Here is a 16,831-nt window from a genome sequence, read left to right on the forward strand (position 1 = left end):
CTGGGATTGCAGTGCCCAAACCCTAGAAGGGGAACCGTGGACTGTAGGTGGGCACATCCCTTTGATCCTACTGACTCCTCGCCTGGTGGGGACAGACGTAGTCAGAGGAATGCCAAAACAGGGCCCTCTCAAGCCCAGGGCAGGGTCCCAGGTTGTGGGGCAGGAGTATATTAAGGAAATTAATATATTATCTCAGCTAACTTTTTAAAAATATAATAGCCTGTTTATTTAGCTTTCTTGTTTCATAACTGTGGTATACTTTTATTTATGTTTTAGTTTTTAATGGATGACTCAATGGTATAAACATCTTATTTAATTCAGTAGCTCTGAGATGGAAATAAGTCTTAGTGACTTAAAAAAATTCTTAGTTTAAATGTGGTCTAGGTAGAAGACATGTTATTAATATTATGAGCTTTTTTTTTTCTAACTCTGTGCCTTGTTCTTATGTTTTGGTTTTTTAGATCGGCTTCAGCTCCCCAGGAATATGATTGAAAACAGCATGTTTGAGGAAGAACCAGATGTGGTGGATTTAGCCAAAGAGCCTTGTTTACATCCTCTAGAGCCTGATGAGGTGGAATATGAGCCCCGGGGTTCCCGACTGCTGGTGCGGGGTCTTGGTGAGCATGAGATGGAGGAGGATGAAGAGGATTATGAGTCATCAGCAAAGCTGCTGGGCATGTCCTTCATGAATAGAAGCTCAGGCCTTCGGAACAGTGCAACTGGTTACAGGCAGAGCCCAGATGGGGCTTGTTCAGTACCCTCTGCAAGGACCATGGTGGTCTGTGCTTTTGTCATCGTGGTTGCTGTTTCTGTAATCATGGTGATTTACTTACTGCCCAGATGTACCTTTACCAAAGAAGGCTGCCATAAAAAAAACCAGTCAATTGGACTAATTCAGCCATTTGCAACAAATGGGAAATTGTTTCCATGGGCACAGATCAGGCTTCCCACTGCCGTTGTGCCACTACGCTATGAACTCAACCTACACCCGAACCTAACCTCGATGACATTCAGGGGTTCTGTGACAATTTCAGTTCAGGCTCTTCAGGTCACATGGAATATCATTCTTCATAGCACAGGTCATAATATTTCAAGAGTGACCTTTATGTCAGCAGTTTCAAGCCAAGAAAAACAAGCTGAGATCCTGGAATATGCATATCATGGACAGATCGCCATTGTCGCCCCCGAAGCCCTTCTAGCAGGGCACAATTATACGTTGAAGATAGAGTACTCGGCAAATATATCTAGTTCTTATTATGGGTTTTATGGCTTCTCCTACACAGATGAAAGTAATGAGAAAAAGTAGGTAGCCCTCTTAAATGATTCTGGTTTTATGCTCTGATAACTTCTGCAATATAGATCCCTTTGTCCACACCAGAATTGTGATTTTTTTTTTAATTTAGGAAGTTATATACAAAATAGTAGAATGGTGATTTAGAACAATATATTATCTCTCTTAGTCAAAGCCTTGAGCATATATCATGGTGGGGTGGAGATAGGGGTGTGCTGGTGGAAAAGGATGGATAAAGATTATATCCAAAACTTGTTATCTTGAGTTTTTCACATTTTTAAGGTGAATCTAGTTTTCTGTCACCTCATGAAGGCTGTTGGGAAGCAGAGTAAAGAGGAGTTATTCTTTAAGACCTATTTTCCTAATGTGCAGAACTTTTAGGAGGTACTTAGTGAAATACAGAAAGAGGGCATGAAGAAGTGTGAAGTGTGGTGTGCTTACATATATCATTTTTAATATCCTTAATCTTTACTGGTTTATTATTTTTTAAAATGCCAGTCTATTTTGGATTTCTGGTGGAAATTTTTTTTAAGGTCTAGGAGAGACTTTATTTGGTTCAGAAAAAAAGGTGAGACAAAATATAAAATTATTCAGCTCCCTATTTGGACTATATATTTAGTACTTTAATCTTAGCATTCATAGCATGTAGTTTGAAATTCTGGGAAGATGGAGTTCACACAGTACGGAGGTTATTCTTAAGTAGCAGTGATATCAGTTGTCTTGTGCACAAAATCCTCACGACATCTGCTTTATGCAATTGGAACATTCTCTCATATTACTCTGTAAAACAGTATGTGAATTACTGATGCTGACCATTTGGCTAATGTATGTTGACATATTAAGAGAAATAGTTAGAAATGAGTATTCTACATCTAAAGGAAACTTTTTGATCCTTCTTAAATGGAGAAAGAGACCAAGCAAGATCCATAATTCTATTCAGATAAATAATTTTTATTTTATTTTCCCTCTATGTAATACTTTTAAAATAAATGGCATACTGGCCCTGCATTTCAATTCTTGCATGAGATCTGGCATTGAACACAAATGTATAATTGCAATGGGAACTTGAAAGTTCTTGCCTTTAGTTCTCCTTCTATAATGCCTATTATCCCCAGGAAATGTAAGCTATATGTAAAAACAAGAAATACATCCCTTAATTAGTTTATCTACCAGTATAAATATGTATTCTAATCATACCTCAGAGAAGAAAAATTTATAAAAGCTTCTCTAATAGAAGTAAGCCAAATTAAAAGAGAGAAAGACAAAAAAATGGCTTTGAATTATAGTTTTCAGACATCTTGAAAGGTATAAATAATCTAAACATTTACCTGGAATCAAGATATACTATCACTTGGGGGATTCATTTTACTGATACTTTTATTTTGTTTTGAATAGCAGAGTTTCACGTACTAATTTATTTTAATAGGTTGTAAAATACTGTTTTATAATACTCTATTTCTTAATCTTAAAGAAACATATTTCATTTTTCTGACATTTTCCACAACTCAATCCAGCCCATGGCAAGAGTCAACAAGTGGCCGTACCAAAAATCACATTACTCTGCTGTATTTATTCCTCCCATTAAATAGTTAACGAGTACAAGGATTCCAGGGTCAATATTCTGATGGGAAGAGATGGCTAGGGCACATGTCCTAAAAGTCTGTTTGCATACTAAGAACGTATTTCTTGTTGATTGGAAAACCATTGTATGTAAACGTCAGACACCTTGCGTAGACGCTGCTTGTTGTAAGGGAACTTTACCCATGTGATCTAAGAGACAGAGACAGTCAGTAACCTTGGAGTTAAATCTCAAAGTTGTTTATGATAGGCTTAAAGTCCTAGATAACAAACTGATACTAAGAACTAGTAAACAAATTCAGGATAGGGATGTGTTTCAGCAGTTCCTCGTTTCTAACAGAATTTAATTCAAGACTGTTTTTGATCTACCCTTGTTTTTTCTTTCTCATAGTTCTCACCTGCTATGGTGAACTTTCTGATGATAATAATAGCCAGTATTCACCTGGAACTGAAGGGCTGGAAACTGTTCCAAGCCTCTTACGTGTTTAGTCTTTTATTCTGTCAAACTCACTAAGAGATAGATGTTAACATTATATTCATTTTACAGCTAAGGGAGCAGAGGCACATAAAGTAACTTATCCAGCATCTCATGGCAAGCAGATAGCAGAGGGAGAACTCAAACTCAAGGTCATTTTAACTGCAGAAGCCACATTCTTCACCACCATGGTGCACTGCCTCTCTAGTTCATACTTGCTTTCCTTTGTACATTGTTATCTCCAGTGCTTAAAATTCTCTTATCCCCAGTTAATTTGTAATTGTCTTGAACACTACTTGATAAAGTGTTCAACTTTAGTATTTCAGAAAGGAAATATACTCTCCAGTGAAAGAATAAGCTTCAAGTTATTCAGCATAGATAGAACAGGTTATAAGTATTATCAAGCAGCAGCCTTCTCAAAGGGATTTTTATGTGAGATAGTTATGATTGGATCTCTTAACAACAGTTTAAGGCTTTTTCGCCTTAGTGTGTTATGATCTAATTTTTATCCAAAAGTGGTGGGTCTCTCTTGTATGAATAGTAGGGATAACATCAAACTTTATTCCCTGGTCCCTTATGCTTCTCTTCCAAAATCTTCTGTTAACTACATAAGAATGTTGGGGGTGGGTTGAAGAAATGAAATGTTAGAAACATAATATGTGTAAATTGTTTCATGTATGTTGATTGCTACCTTTCTTGCAGTTTACCCAATCCGATAGCAACAGTTATTTGGGCACACATCCTTAACAGAAAAAAAGCAAAAACAAAAGAATACAAAACAGAAAAAGCACACAAATTTTAAGTGTGGAAGAAGTTAGGACTATCTTGCATTTGTAATAAATATCTATTTAGGACCATATGATATACAAGTAGTTTTTATTATAGATAGTTTTATTTGATTCTAACAAAAATCCTAATCTTTAGGACCATATGGTATACAAGTCGTTTTTATTATAAATATTTTTATTTGATTCTAACAAAAACCCTGGTGTTTGGCAGTGGATTCTATCTCAGTCCTAATTTAACTGTTAAGGACGTTGAGATGTATGAGATGTAAGGACATTGAGATGTATGAGATGTAGGTTACTGATTTGCCCAAAGTCATGTGGTTAGTAAATTATAGAGTCTGGGTCTTCTGACTCCAAATCTCATACTCTTTCTTTTCTCCTTATCTTCTAGTAGTGGAAACTAAGCCCAAAATGAGAGAGGCTACCACCTCCAAGTGGTGGTTGTATATGTGCTATATTGATTGGTACCTGAAATATGCACACCAGGGCCATATTTGCCGTGATTATAGCCACGCTGGGATGATCTCCCAAGTTCAGATCTAGTTATTCTTTTACTTAACTGAAAATTTGCATTTCTCCTTGTTTCTTTTTATGCTTTTCCACCAACCTGTAATCGAGGACTTTTCTTTTTTTTTCCCTTGAGACAGCATCTTGCTCTGTCGCCCAGGTTGGAGTGCCGTGGTGCAATCTTGGCTGACTGCAGCCTCTGCCTCCCAGGTGCAAGCGATTCTCCTGCCTCTGTCTCCTGAGTAGCTGGGATTACAGGCATGTGCTACCATGCCTGGCTAATTTTTATATTTTTAAGTAGAGATGAGGTTTCACCATGTTGGCCAGGCTGGTCTCAAACTCCTGATCTCAAGTGATCCGCCCACCTTGGCCTCCCAAAGTGTTGGGATTTCAGGCGTGAGCCACCTGGCCTGGACTGTAATTGAGGATTTTTCTGTGTCGTATTCTCAACTGTTGCTGGTGTGCTACAGAAAGAGGAGGAATTTTTTTTTAATCTCTGAGGCGAGTAAAGGAAACCAGAATACTACAGGACACCTAATTTTTTCAGTGTTCATGAAAATGCAAGCTGTGAATTTGAGGTTTGGTATCGTGAAGCCAGAGTCTGTACAGATAATTCGCAGCAATTAATGACCACCCTTCTTAATAATCTTCCATCAGAAACCTTTTTAAGACCTCAGTGGCCAGTTGCAGCCTACCTTTGTGGCTTCATCTCCAGCCACACTGGACAGCCACCCCCAGTTTCTGCACATGCACTGCTCTCTTGTGTTCCCGGACCAAACCGAGGGTCAGGCTGCTATTTTTTGCTGCCCCAAAACGAGATGCAGATGAACTGGGAAGAGACTTTTTATTTCTATAACCAGTTATATAGGGAGAAGGCCTGGAAATTATTGCCAGACCAACTCAAAATTACAAAGTTTTCCAGAGCTTATATACCTTCTAAACTATATGTTTACGTGTAAGTGTGCATTTCTCTAAAGACATAAGTGATTAACTTCTTTTAATCCATAACTAAGGTCCGAGTCTTGAAGACCTTCCTCTTGAGCCTCAGTAAATTTACTTAATCTAAATGGGTCCAGGTGCTGGGGTGATTACCCTTATGTTGTCTCCTGCTAAATCACGGAGGTTTGGGGAGTTCCTTCAGACCTCCCGTAATTGTTTGTGGAGGCCTGGGGAGTTTCTTCAGACCCTCCAATAAAACTTATTTAATCCTAAATGGGTCCTGTTAAAAATTCCTTCATTATTTTGTCATGCTTTAAGACCCAGGCAAAACTCTTGGTGGGCTTTTGTTAAATTCCAGCCTTTGTATAAGGGCACTGGCTTTTAATATTTAACTTAACCACTCAGCCAGTACTGAAACAGTTGTTATGGAGGCCTGCGTTAGTGAGATCTGGCTTGCCACACTTGTGTTACCCACTCTTTCCAGAGTATACTTTCTTCCCTTCTTCACCTTTTCAAATACTCATCTTTTTAGGCCCTCTTCAGGTTTTCTGCATGTTTCCTTATAATATCTTCAACCTCTAGTCAGAATTTGTTTCCTTCCCTTTGTTCCCACTGCTTTATTTTCATTGTTAGGACATGATTTACAGCCTGACGTAAGTTTCTGTTCATTGTATAAACCTCTGCCTTTCCCAGTTTATTGCAGATCCTTTAGTAACTAGGATTGTAACATATTTATCTTAGTATACTTGGCAGGGTGCCTTGTACAATAGGTGCTCAGTAACTACTGGATTGAATTTGTGTTTGTTTTAGGTACTTTGCAGCAACTCAGTTTGAACCCCTGGCAGCAAGATCTGCTTTTCCTTGTTTTGATGAACCAGCATTTAAAGCCACTTTTATCATCAAGATCATAAGGGATGAGCAATACACCGCTTTATCAAATATGCCTAAGGTACTGTTCTGTTCCTTGAATGTAAAAATCTTTGAATGGGTCTCTTTCTTTAAGAACACTTAAATTCCTCTTTGCCAGACTACAGTTGAGAATGATTAAAATCATATACATTAATATTCTTCCTTAAAATACTTAAATAAAAATTAAAATATATTGGCATCAGTTGGGAAGTCACCTTTAGGAGGACTTGAGGAAAGAGAAAGACCTGCTGGACTTGGAATGTGTGGATAGGAAATGTGAGTGTGCATTGTATATTAAGTTGTGCAAATATTAATACAATGAACTAGCACAAGATTAGAGTAATATTTTCTGAGACAGGATGAATTTGCTATTCTAAACTGTTATTTGAGAGTGTTGAATAATAACTCTTTTTGTTGTTTTATTGGTAAATGAAAAACCAATATTGTTATAATATGGAGATTGACAACTAGAACAGGAGCCTCTTTCTTAGATGTTAGCTCTGTGTGGGATGCAGTGAGGGTGAAACCAATAATTGTTTTTATGCCAAACAAAACCTGGAGCCTAGGGGATCCTTTTTTTTTTTTTTTTGGTCTTAGACACCTGAGGGACTGTGCAGCTTGATAGGAGCCTCCTGGGCCCATGTGGCTAAGGGAGAGGAGCAGCAGCCATACCCAGCAGGCTATGGAGCCAATCCTGTAGGCAGCAGAGAGCATAATCTGTAACAAGACAGCACTGTACCAGCTTACTCTGCACACTCAGCCATACTCTTCACCTTCATCTTTCTCTAAAGAGGCAGATGCCTACTTTAATTTGTGGTTGGAAAATTCTATAAGGTTGCCTACATTCCCTCATTTTGTGTCTGCTGCAGACTTCTCTAATGACTTACTACTGACTTTGTTCCCACTAAGCTTTCTTGGGGGTCCTCAACATGGCACCCCATGAAGCCATTTCAGATCATTTGAAGGGATGTCGCAGCTAGAGCTCCTTCTGTGGATGTATTTGTAGCAGTAGAGTGGAGCAATCCCAGGTCATAAGGAAGGATTTTGGTTTTGGAGGTGTTCTAATGGGAGAAGCAGAACCACCGTGACTATCTTTAACTTAACATTTATTTGGTCATCTTTGGGACTAAAAACTCCTTGAGGAGTTTCACTGTGCTCCATATGTCCTCAGGAAGAAGGATGGTACAACAGACTGAGACTAGGAGCCATGCTCTTTGCAGAAATTCATACTGAGAGGTTATAATATGCTAGCATCTTTACCACTTATTTCCTATTTGAATTTTCAGTTTCTCAGTTTGTTTGTTATTGCCATTTATTCCTACAGTTACAGAACTGTCTTTTCCCCTTTGCTTGTAGAAGTCATCAGTCGTTCTAGACGATGGACTTGTTCAGGATGAGTTTTCTGAGAGTGTGAAGATGAGCACTTACTTGGTTGCTTTCATTGTGGGAGAGATGAAGAACCTGAGTCGGGACGTAAATGGAACCCTGGTATGTTGATGTGGTAATTGTCTGAAAGCCTGTGTCACAAGAGGTTCAGAGGACCTCTTGCTTTAACGATTCCTGGTATTTGCTGTGTGAAATAAATAAGCTTTTAGATCACACTCTGACATTTTATACCAGAAATGCTACTTTTTTGCTTAGCTGTTATTTACTGTTACTAATTTAATAGCTGAAAGTCAATAATTTTCAAGTTTTAAAAAATTTTACTTTTAAAGAGAATTTTAGTAAGACACTATATGTATACTAAAGCTTTTAGAACTGAGTGATAGCCACTAGCCTTAGGGGGAATATTTAGATTTAAATAAATAAAAATTAAATACAATTTAAAATTCACTTCCTCAGTCTCACTAACCATATTTCAAGTGTTCAGCAGTGTTCATGTGACTAGTGGCTACATATTCGATAGCTCTAGGTTGTAAAAATTAGATGAGTCCTCCCTTTTTTCAAAGCAAATCCTGATGAGATTCCTCTTCCTAATGAATAAGATTGTCTATTTAGTTAAGGGTCTGGTTTATCTGTATTTTGCCAAAATTAGACTCTTCTGTTTTTCTTTGTCATTTGTACCTGTTTGTAAATGATTATTTGATTGGATTTTATACTTTGATTTCATAGTAGAAACTTAATAAAGTTAATTTTTTCAAATACTGACAACATAGAAGGAGAAAAGGCATTCTATCATATTTATTAAACTAAAAACAATTATTCTTGATGATAGAAATATGATAGAATGTCTTAGTTTCTGTTTTCGTATTTTTGAGCTCTACCAGGGAATATACTGCTAGTTTTGGGTTTCCTTTCTAGACTAAAGAGCTTTATATTAATCACAGGATACTTGGATCTTATCATTTTGCTACTTCAAAAGGGTATATGTTTCCTATTAGAAAAGACTATCATGTCTATCCCATACCTCTCAGAGATAAGGACAGAGATAAGGATTCTCTGGTGATTTATCAGTAATAATACTGTATGCCTTTAATGATGCTACTCAAAAAGTAAACTAAGTTTTTAATGGTAAGTGTAGACTGTAATATTAAGTGCTAAATAATGGTTCACTCACCTTTGGATTGAAAGACTTTATGTCAAGGATTTTTCAGAATCCTTTCAAAAGGATATTATGACTGGCTTAAATCTGAAATAATTCAATTAATTCCACTTCAGGTGTTGCACTACATATTTAGCCTTTGATTTAGAGTTTGCAGCCTTGATAAAGCCCAAGAAGCCCAATCTAAAAGAGTCAGGTTTGCTGCTGCTTCAAGACTCAGCTGAATACTACCTTCTCCATGAAGCATTTCTTTCTTTCCCCAGCTGGAATTAATCATTCCCTCTCTGCTCTTTCATAGCACTTTAATTATCTCTTTTTTGTAGTTCTTAATACTCATTGGTATAAAACCCCCAGCACTTTTTATGTATCCCAAAATGTATGCAGTCTTGGCATTTTCCCCCCTTCTTTTCTTCCTTCCTCTTCACTCTCTCTCTTCCTTTTTCCCTCTTTCTCTCATCTGCTGTGTTTGCTTCACACTACCTGTAGGATTACATTCAGATTCATCATTTGATAATCAAGGCCTTCCTTATAAATTCAGCAATATTTCTTTTCTTGTTTAAAATTTATTTTTTCCACCCATCTGCACACTGATCTTTCTTTTTTCTTTTTCTTTTTTTTTTTTTTGGAGACAGAGTCTCGCACTGTCGCCTGGGGTGGAGTACAAGTGGCACAATTTCGGTTCACCGCAACCTCTGCCTCCTGGGTTCAAGCAATTCTCCTGCCTCAGCCTCCTGAGCAGCTGGGATTACAGGTGCCCTCCACCACGCCCGGCTAATTTTTTGTATTTTTGGTAGAGATGAGGTTTCACTATTTGGCCTGCTGGTCTCTAAATCCTGACCTTGTGATCCGCCCGCCTCAGCCTCCCAAAGTGCTGGGATCTTTTTTAAAAATTTTTTTAGTGACAGGGTCTCACTCTGCCACCCAGGCTGGGGTACATGGTGCAATCATAGCTCACCGTAACATTAAAGTTCTGGGCTCAAGTGATTCTCTCCCAAGTCATTGGGACTACAGACAGGCACCTGCCACCATACTTGGCTAGGTGTTTTGTTTTTTTTTTTAATTTTTTGTAGAGGCATCTTGCTATGTTGCTCAGGCCAGCTTAAACTCCTGGGCTCAAGCAATCCTCCTGCCTCAACCTCCCAAAGTGCTGGGATTACAGGTTTAAACCATACTTCTGGCAAATTCAGCTATATTTCTAATTGCCTCATTATGAATTCTTTCATCTAGGCAAGCTGAATTATTCATTGCCCACATACACACTGCATTCTCATATATGTGTGTGCATGTGCATGCTTGTGTGTATGTGTGTGGAAAGAGGAAGAGATAGAGAAGTTTTAGATGACTATGTTTTCTTTTTTGCCTTTTGTTTACCTGTATTAGGAAACAACATGGTTAAACATAGACTCTGGAGTCTAATTGGGTTGAAATCCCTCCTAGACAGCTTACTAGCTATGGGCCCTTAAGTAGACTGCTCTCATCCTTTCTCAGTATATATATATGTGTGTGTGTGTAAGTGTATAATATTTGCGTATATATGATATATATTTTATATATAATTTATATATAATATATTACATATAATAATATATTATATATAATTATATAATATATTATATTATATAATTATATATAATATATAATATATTATATAATTATATATAATATAATATATTATATATTAATATATAATATATAATGTAATATATATTATATATAATATATATTATATTATATATAATTTAATATATATGATATATATAATATATATTAAATTATATATAATTTAATATATATTATATATAATATATATTATATTATATATAATTTAATATATATTATATATAATATATATTATATTATATATAATATATATTATATATTTATATATATTATTATATATTAAGTAAGAAATAGAGCAAATCTTAAATCTGTTATTGCTCAGTGTTAACCTTCTTTGAGAGCTGATCAGGGATCTTTCTAGTTGTGTTTTTAGAAATCTCCTATAAGATCTTTGAAAGAGATCTGTCAAGAAAAGTTTCAGGTTGTAAGTTTTAAGGCCTGAGTGCCGATTGACTTTTATTTAACAATGTTTAGAGTACTCTTACCAAGTCCAGAATGCTGTTCAAGACTTCCTTTGCTGAGCTATGTTGCTCTCTCTATTTCTTACTGCATCTGTTGCTCTTAGAAAAGCTTTATAATAATTATAATGACCAGATTATTTATCTCTCGTAAGAACGCATTACAGATGTTCTTTTAAGGAAAAGAAAAAGAAGTAGAAAGGAAGAGAAAGTATTAAACTACATTTTTTCCTAATCATTGTATTCCAGAGATGGGAATAAGTGGACCCTCTGGTCAAAGTTCAGTTTCATGTGAACTTTTTCTCCTGGCTTGTCCTCTAAGGAAAGGTGCTCAGTGATGGGAGTTGCCAAATGGTGTGTGTGGCAGAAGAATGTTTTAGGAGTAATCTGGAGGTATGGGTGATGTTTCTATTGGGGTGCCATCTTCTAGATTATTGAGGCAACTGTAACACAAGATATGTTTGTCTGGAAAGAATAGGTACAGCTAATAAAGACTTGTCTTAAATTCTATTGATCTTGTTACAGTTATTTATAATGATAGCTGAAGATTTAAAAATTGTATGTCAGGTGCACGTGCGTGTGTGTGTGTATATTAAAACTGACTTCTGTAGGGGAAAGATGCAGGAAATGCAGTAAGTAGGATCAGCTTGTAGGCGGTGACTGAATTCAGTAAGCTGTGGTCACAGTCCTGTATCAAGGGCTTCAGGTGTTAGAAGGCTGGGCTAATGAAGTACGGTTGGCTACATAATATGGGAGAATAAATTTCTTCCCTTGTTACTTTAGAAAGCTACATATTTTTAATTGGTTAACTCCAGTTCTATACATATAATTCTTCCAGTAGTAACCACAAATATTCTGTTCACACATATTTTGCCTCAATTCCGATGGGAGTCTATTTGTAATAACAATAACTACCATTTATTGAACACTTAGACATTGTGTCACGCACTAATCTAAGTTCTATACATGTATTAGCTTAATCCTCACAGCAACTCTGTGAGGGTAGGAGCCACTTTTATCCCCGTTTTATGGATAAGGAAAGTAAGGTTAACTAGCCTGCTTAAGGTCATACAGATAGCAGAGATTTGAACCCCAGCACTGTAAATACAGAGCCTATATATTTCATTTTTTGTTCATTTACTTAAACATTCTATATTGTTTAATTTTTATGCCACCTCCATATTTCTATGATTAATGCATATGTTCTATAGACTGAAGCCTCACATAAAGACAATATGGTTGAAACCTATTTGACCTCTTAGAAATTGTTGACAGTTTTTTGCTTTATTTTAAGAGGTTTTTGGGGAACAGGTGGTGTTCAGTTACATGGATAAGTTCTTTAGTGGTGATTTCTGAGATTTTGGTGCACACATCACCCAAGCAGTGTAGACTGCACCCAATGTGTCATCTTTTATCCCTCACTCCCCTCCCACCCTTTCCTCCATGTTCCCAAAGTCCATTGTATCATTCTTATGCCTTTGCATCCTCATAGCTTAGCTCCCACTTATGAGTGAGAACATACATACGATGTCTGGTTTTCCATTCCTGAGTTACTTTACTTAGAATAATGGTCCCCAATTCCATCCAGGTTGCCGCGATTGCCATTATTTCATTCCTTTCTATGGCTGAGTAGTATTCCATGGTATGTATATATATCACAATTTATTTATCCACTCATTGATCAATCCCAGTAGTGGGACTGACAAATCAAATGATTCCTCTACTTTTAGTTCTTGAAGGAATCTCCACACTGTTTTCTATAGTGGTTGTACTAGTTTACATTCCCACCAGCAGTGTAAAGGTGTTCCTTTTTCACCACATCTACGCTAACATCTATTATTTTCTGATTTTTTTTGGTTATGGCCATTTTTACCAGGAGTAAGGTGTTATCGCTTTGTGGTTTTGATTTGCATTTTGCTGATCATTAGTGATGTTGAGCATTTTTCCAAATGTTTGTTGTCTATTTATATATCTTCTTTGGAGAATTGTCTTTTCATGTCCTTAGCCTACTTTTTGATGGGATTGTTTTATTTTCTTGCTGATTTGTTTGAGTTCCTTTTAGATTCTAGATATTAGCCTTTGTCAGATGTATAGATTATGAAGATTTTCTCCCACTTTGTGGGTTGTCTGTTCACTCTGCTGATTGTTGAATAAGATGTCCTTTCCCCACTTTATGTTTTTGTTTGCTTTGAGAAATTGTTGACAGTTTTAAAATCATTTAATGAGAAACTAAAATTGGAGTTAAGAGTTCACCAATGTGCTTTTTCCAAATTATGAATTGTTCAAAAAGTTTCCATTTTCCACCTGTTGAGATCTTCATTTTGAGGTTTTTATTTTCTGCTGTGTCTAATCTACATCCCACTTTTCCAGGTGAGTATAGAGGGCTTTTTAAAATCTATTAGAAAAAAATAAATACTGTTTTGTAAAACCCATTGCTTTGAACATGGCTGTTTAGCACTTGCCTTTTGATACTTCCTGAATAAGATGTTTATAGTTTGTCGCATCATATATGTTTAATTTATTCATTTAGCCAAAAAAAGAGAGAGTGAGCAAGAATTGCAATTTAATAATAAGGATGATTCCATCTGCCTTGTCTCTTAGTATGTACCCGGGAGTGAATGGGCAGTGGGAGACATGAACCTGTTGTTCCCTTTGTTGGTTTTAGTTCTGTGTACAACTCATAAAACAAGTGTTTCTCTGTATAATATATTTATTTTTACAACATGATCCTTAAAAACAAGCCAACAACTGAAAAAAAAGTTAGCTGTCCACAGCATTGGAAGAAAAACTGGCTGTGCCATACTTACTGGAAGAGAATATGTTGGTCTATAATTGGTTTTTCTAGGATAATTTCAACAAATATGCAATTTATGCCTTATATGTTAACTTTAGAACTAACTCCATCATAAGATGTGACTCCTCAGTGTTGAGTGCCTGCTAGATGCCAGGCACGGTGAGGTCCTGAAAGGATGAAAATTTAGTTTTGTCTTTCAAATAACTCTCAATCTTTTTACCTCATAAGTAAGGAAGGGCAGCTACAGGTAATGGGAGAGGAAGAGAAGAGTATCATAAAATTAAATAGGCAAATACTTATAAGTTGCTATAAGATGACCTAAAGTAGTTATTTTGGATGTTGCTAGCTTAAAAAAAAGCGGGGCGGGGTGTGGGGCGGGGTTGGAATCAGTAAGTCTTTCAACAATGTTGTATGTGTGGAAGGGACTTGCTAAACTCTGTTGGGACTAAAGTAACCATAAGCAAGTGTTTCTATCCAGAAGGATCTCATACAATTCTATAGAATTTTCAGATATGCTAGTCTTGACAGTGCTACTTGAGTATCATGCCATTTTAATTGTACCTGTCCTTGCATCATACATAATGTTTTCCTTTAGGTTTCTATATATGCTGTACCAGAAAAGATTGGTCAAGTTCATTATGCCTTGGAAACAACTGTGAAGCTTCTTGAGTTTTTTCAAAACTACTTTGAAATTCAGTACCCACTTAAGAAATTGGGTAAGAATCAAATAGTGTGTCTGATTTTTGTTATAATTAGAACCTAGATTTATTTTGTGAATTTTTTTAGAAAGAGGTTCTGCCCAAGTTGTTTGCAGAGAAAACCAAAAACCATTATTAATGCTTTAAAAATTGTTTGTATTTGTTAAGATTATTTAGATTTCATGAATATATCTGAAGTTGGAGCTTAAAACACTTAAGTTTATAGGGCTGCTAAAAAGGTGCTGTATAAGTGGGAATTTGCTTATGGCTTAGTCTGCAATTTGACTGATTCTAACTTCCAAGAAATACCCTATTTAAATAATAAAAACTGAGTAATGGGAGCTCAGGAAAGCAAGAACATTTCAGTACTGTTCAACATGGAGCTAGTCCTAGAGAGTAGAGTATTGGCCGTGAACTTTGTCCTTCTTGCTCTGGGAAGCTGATTGATTGTAAAGGAATTAGGCATCTCTTTCTTCACTAAGGGACAGTGGAACAGTGACTCTAAAAGGGTTTGAACAGGTCTTCCTCAGCTGACATGTGGGTAGAGAGCATACAGAGCTAGAATAAGGAAGATTCCATTTATTGTGAGTATAAAAAGAATTCATTGCTTTCACAGTGATAAACCATTGAATAAAATACTTTGAGTAGAAAATGCCTAAGATGAGGGAAAGTTGATCACTTATTTCCTGTTATGTCCAGATTTGGTGGCTATTCCTGACTTTGAAGCAGGAGCAATGGAAAATTGGGGTTTGCTCACCTTCCGAGAGGAGACACTTCTGTATGACAGTAACACTTCTTCAATGGCGGATAGAAAGCTGGTGACTAAAATCATTGCTCATGAGCTGGCCCACCAGGTATTAGCAACCAAGGCTGTTCTGTGTCACACCTGTGGTCTACTTCATGTCCTGGAGTTATTGTTAGCATTTAGATGCTAATAATTCTTTTTTTTTTTTTTAAGCATTGCCTTCTTTTATAATAGAAAGATGCTTTTTAAACACAAACTTCATTTTCAAATGAAAATGCTATCAGATGTTTGACTTTACAGGTTAAAGCATTTTCACATCTGTCTTACTTCGCAACTTCTCTAAGGTGGGTATTAATCACATTTTACATATGTGAAAACTGAGACTCAGTTTAAATAAATGGCTTGCCGTAAGTCATACAGCTAATAAGTGGCAGCACTGGGCTATGAAGAGCCGCTATCTCTTCAAGATCTCTTTTTCCCCCTCAGTAATACACAGCTGCATCACCTATGACAAATGCCCATTGCCCAGTATAACTTTGTGGGGAAGAATCTCTTTCCCTAAGTTGCACCCTTCTGACAACTCAAACTGTAGCTGTCAGGGCTGGATTTTTTTTTTTTTTTTCATCTCCTGCCGGAATGGGGTTCTCTGTTAATTTTGGAGAGGGGGTTTCTGAGAAAATGGCAAAGGTACTGTTTGTATGACATGGAGAGAAAGAAAGAAAATTATATGGGTACATAACACCCCCATTCTTCCCTAACACCTTGTCTCTATTTTGCCCTAGATGAGGTGCTTAACTAGCATTGGGTATGGTTTGGGTGATGTCATGACAGTGGCAGGATATGAATAGGATGTATTCTGGTCAGCTTATTTTCTACATCAAACACCTTATATGAATCTAGCCGTTGTGAAGACTTCATGACAAGCTGGCATATGAGCACATTCTCATTTGCTTTAAAAATAGGGCATGGGCCAGATGCAGTGGCTCACGCCTGTAATCTCAGCACTTTGAGAGGCGGAGGCAGGCGTATCACAAGGTCAGGAGATCAAGACCATCCTGGCCAACATGGTGAAACCCTGTCTCTATTAAAAATACAAAAATTAGCTGGGCGTGGTGGTGCATGCCTGTAATCCTAGTTACTTGGGAGGCTGAGGCAAAAGAATCACTTGAACCCAGGAGGCAGATGTTGCAGTGAGCTGAGTTTGCACCAGTGCACTCCCGCCTGACAACAGAGTGAAACTCCATCTCAAAAAAAAATAGGTCATATAGATAAGATATCTTTTGGGGGATCTCCTCTAGGTCTGTTACTTCTGAAGCCATCCATCACCATTTGAGAGTATTTCTCTGTTATTTCCTCTTTAGGACTTAGAAATCATCTTCCTTTGAAACAGGTTTTAAAATAATATCTTAGAAAAATGTTATTGTAATTCTCAAAGGTGTTTTGTTTTATGCAGTAACCTCGTCCTTTCGCTGCTGATTTGAGATAAG

General features: G+C 36.8%; 1 protein-coding gene across 2 annotated transcripts in view; it reads left to right on the plus strand.

The window, feature by feature from the left end:
• Positions 1–16,831, plus strand: part of LNPEP (leucyl and cystinyl aminopeptidase) — a 103,092-nt gene that overhangs the window by 44,026 nt on the left and 42,235 nt on the right. For both annotated transcript variants that reach the window (XM_034960259.3, XM_055112495.2), the window contains exons 2-6: positions 462–1,302; positions 6,389–6,527; positions 7,844–7,975; positions 14,497–14,617; positions 15,299–15,453. In XM_034960259.3, the coding sequence (XP_034816150.1) occupies positions 462–1,302; positions 6,389–6,527; positions 7,844–7,975; positions 14,497–14,617; positions 15,299–15,453 (1,388 nt within the window). The remainder of the gene's footprint in view (positions 1–461; positions 1,303–6,388; positions 6,528–7,843; positions 7,976–14,496; positions 14,618–15,298; positions 15,454–16,831) is intronic.

Source organism: Pan paniscus, chromosome 4 (assembly GCF_029289425.2).
Source record: "Pan paniscus chromosome 4, NHGRI_mPanPan1-v2.0_pri, whole genome shotgun sequence".
NCBI classification, from domain to species: Eukaryota; Metazoa; Chordata; class Mammalia; order Primates; family Hominidae; genus Pan; species Pan paniscus.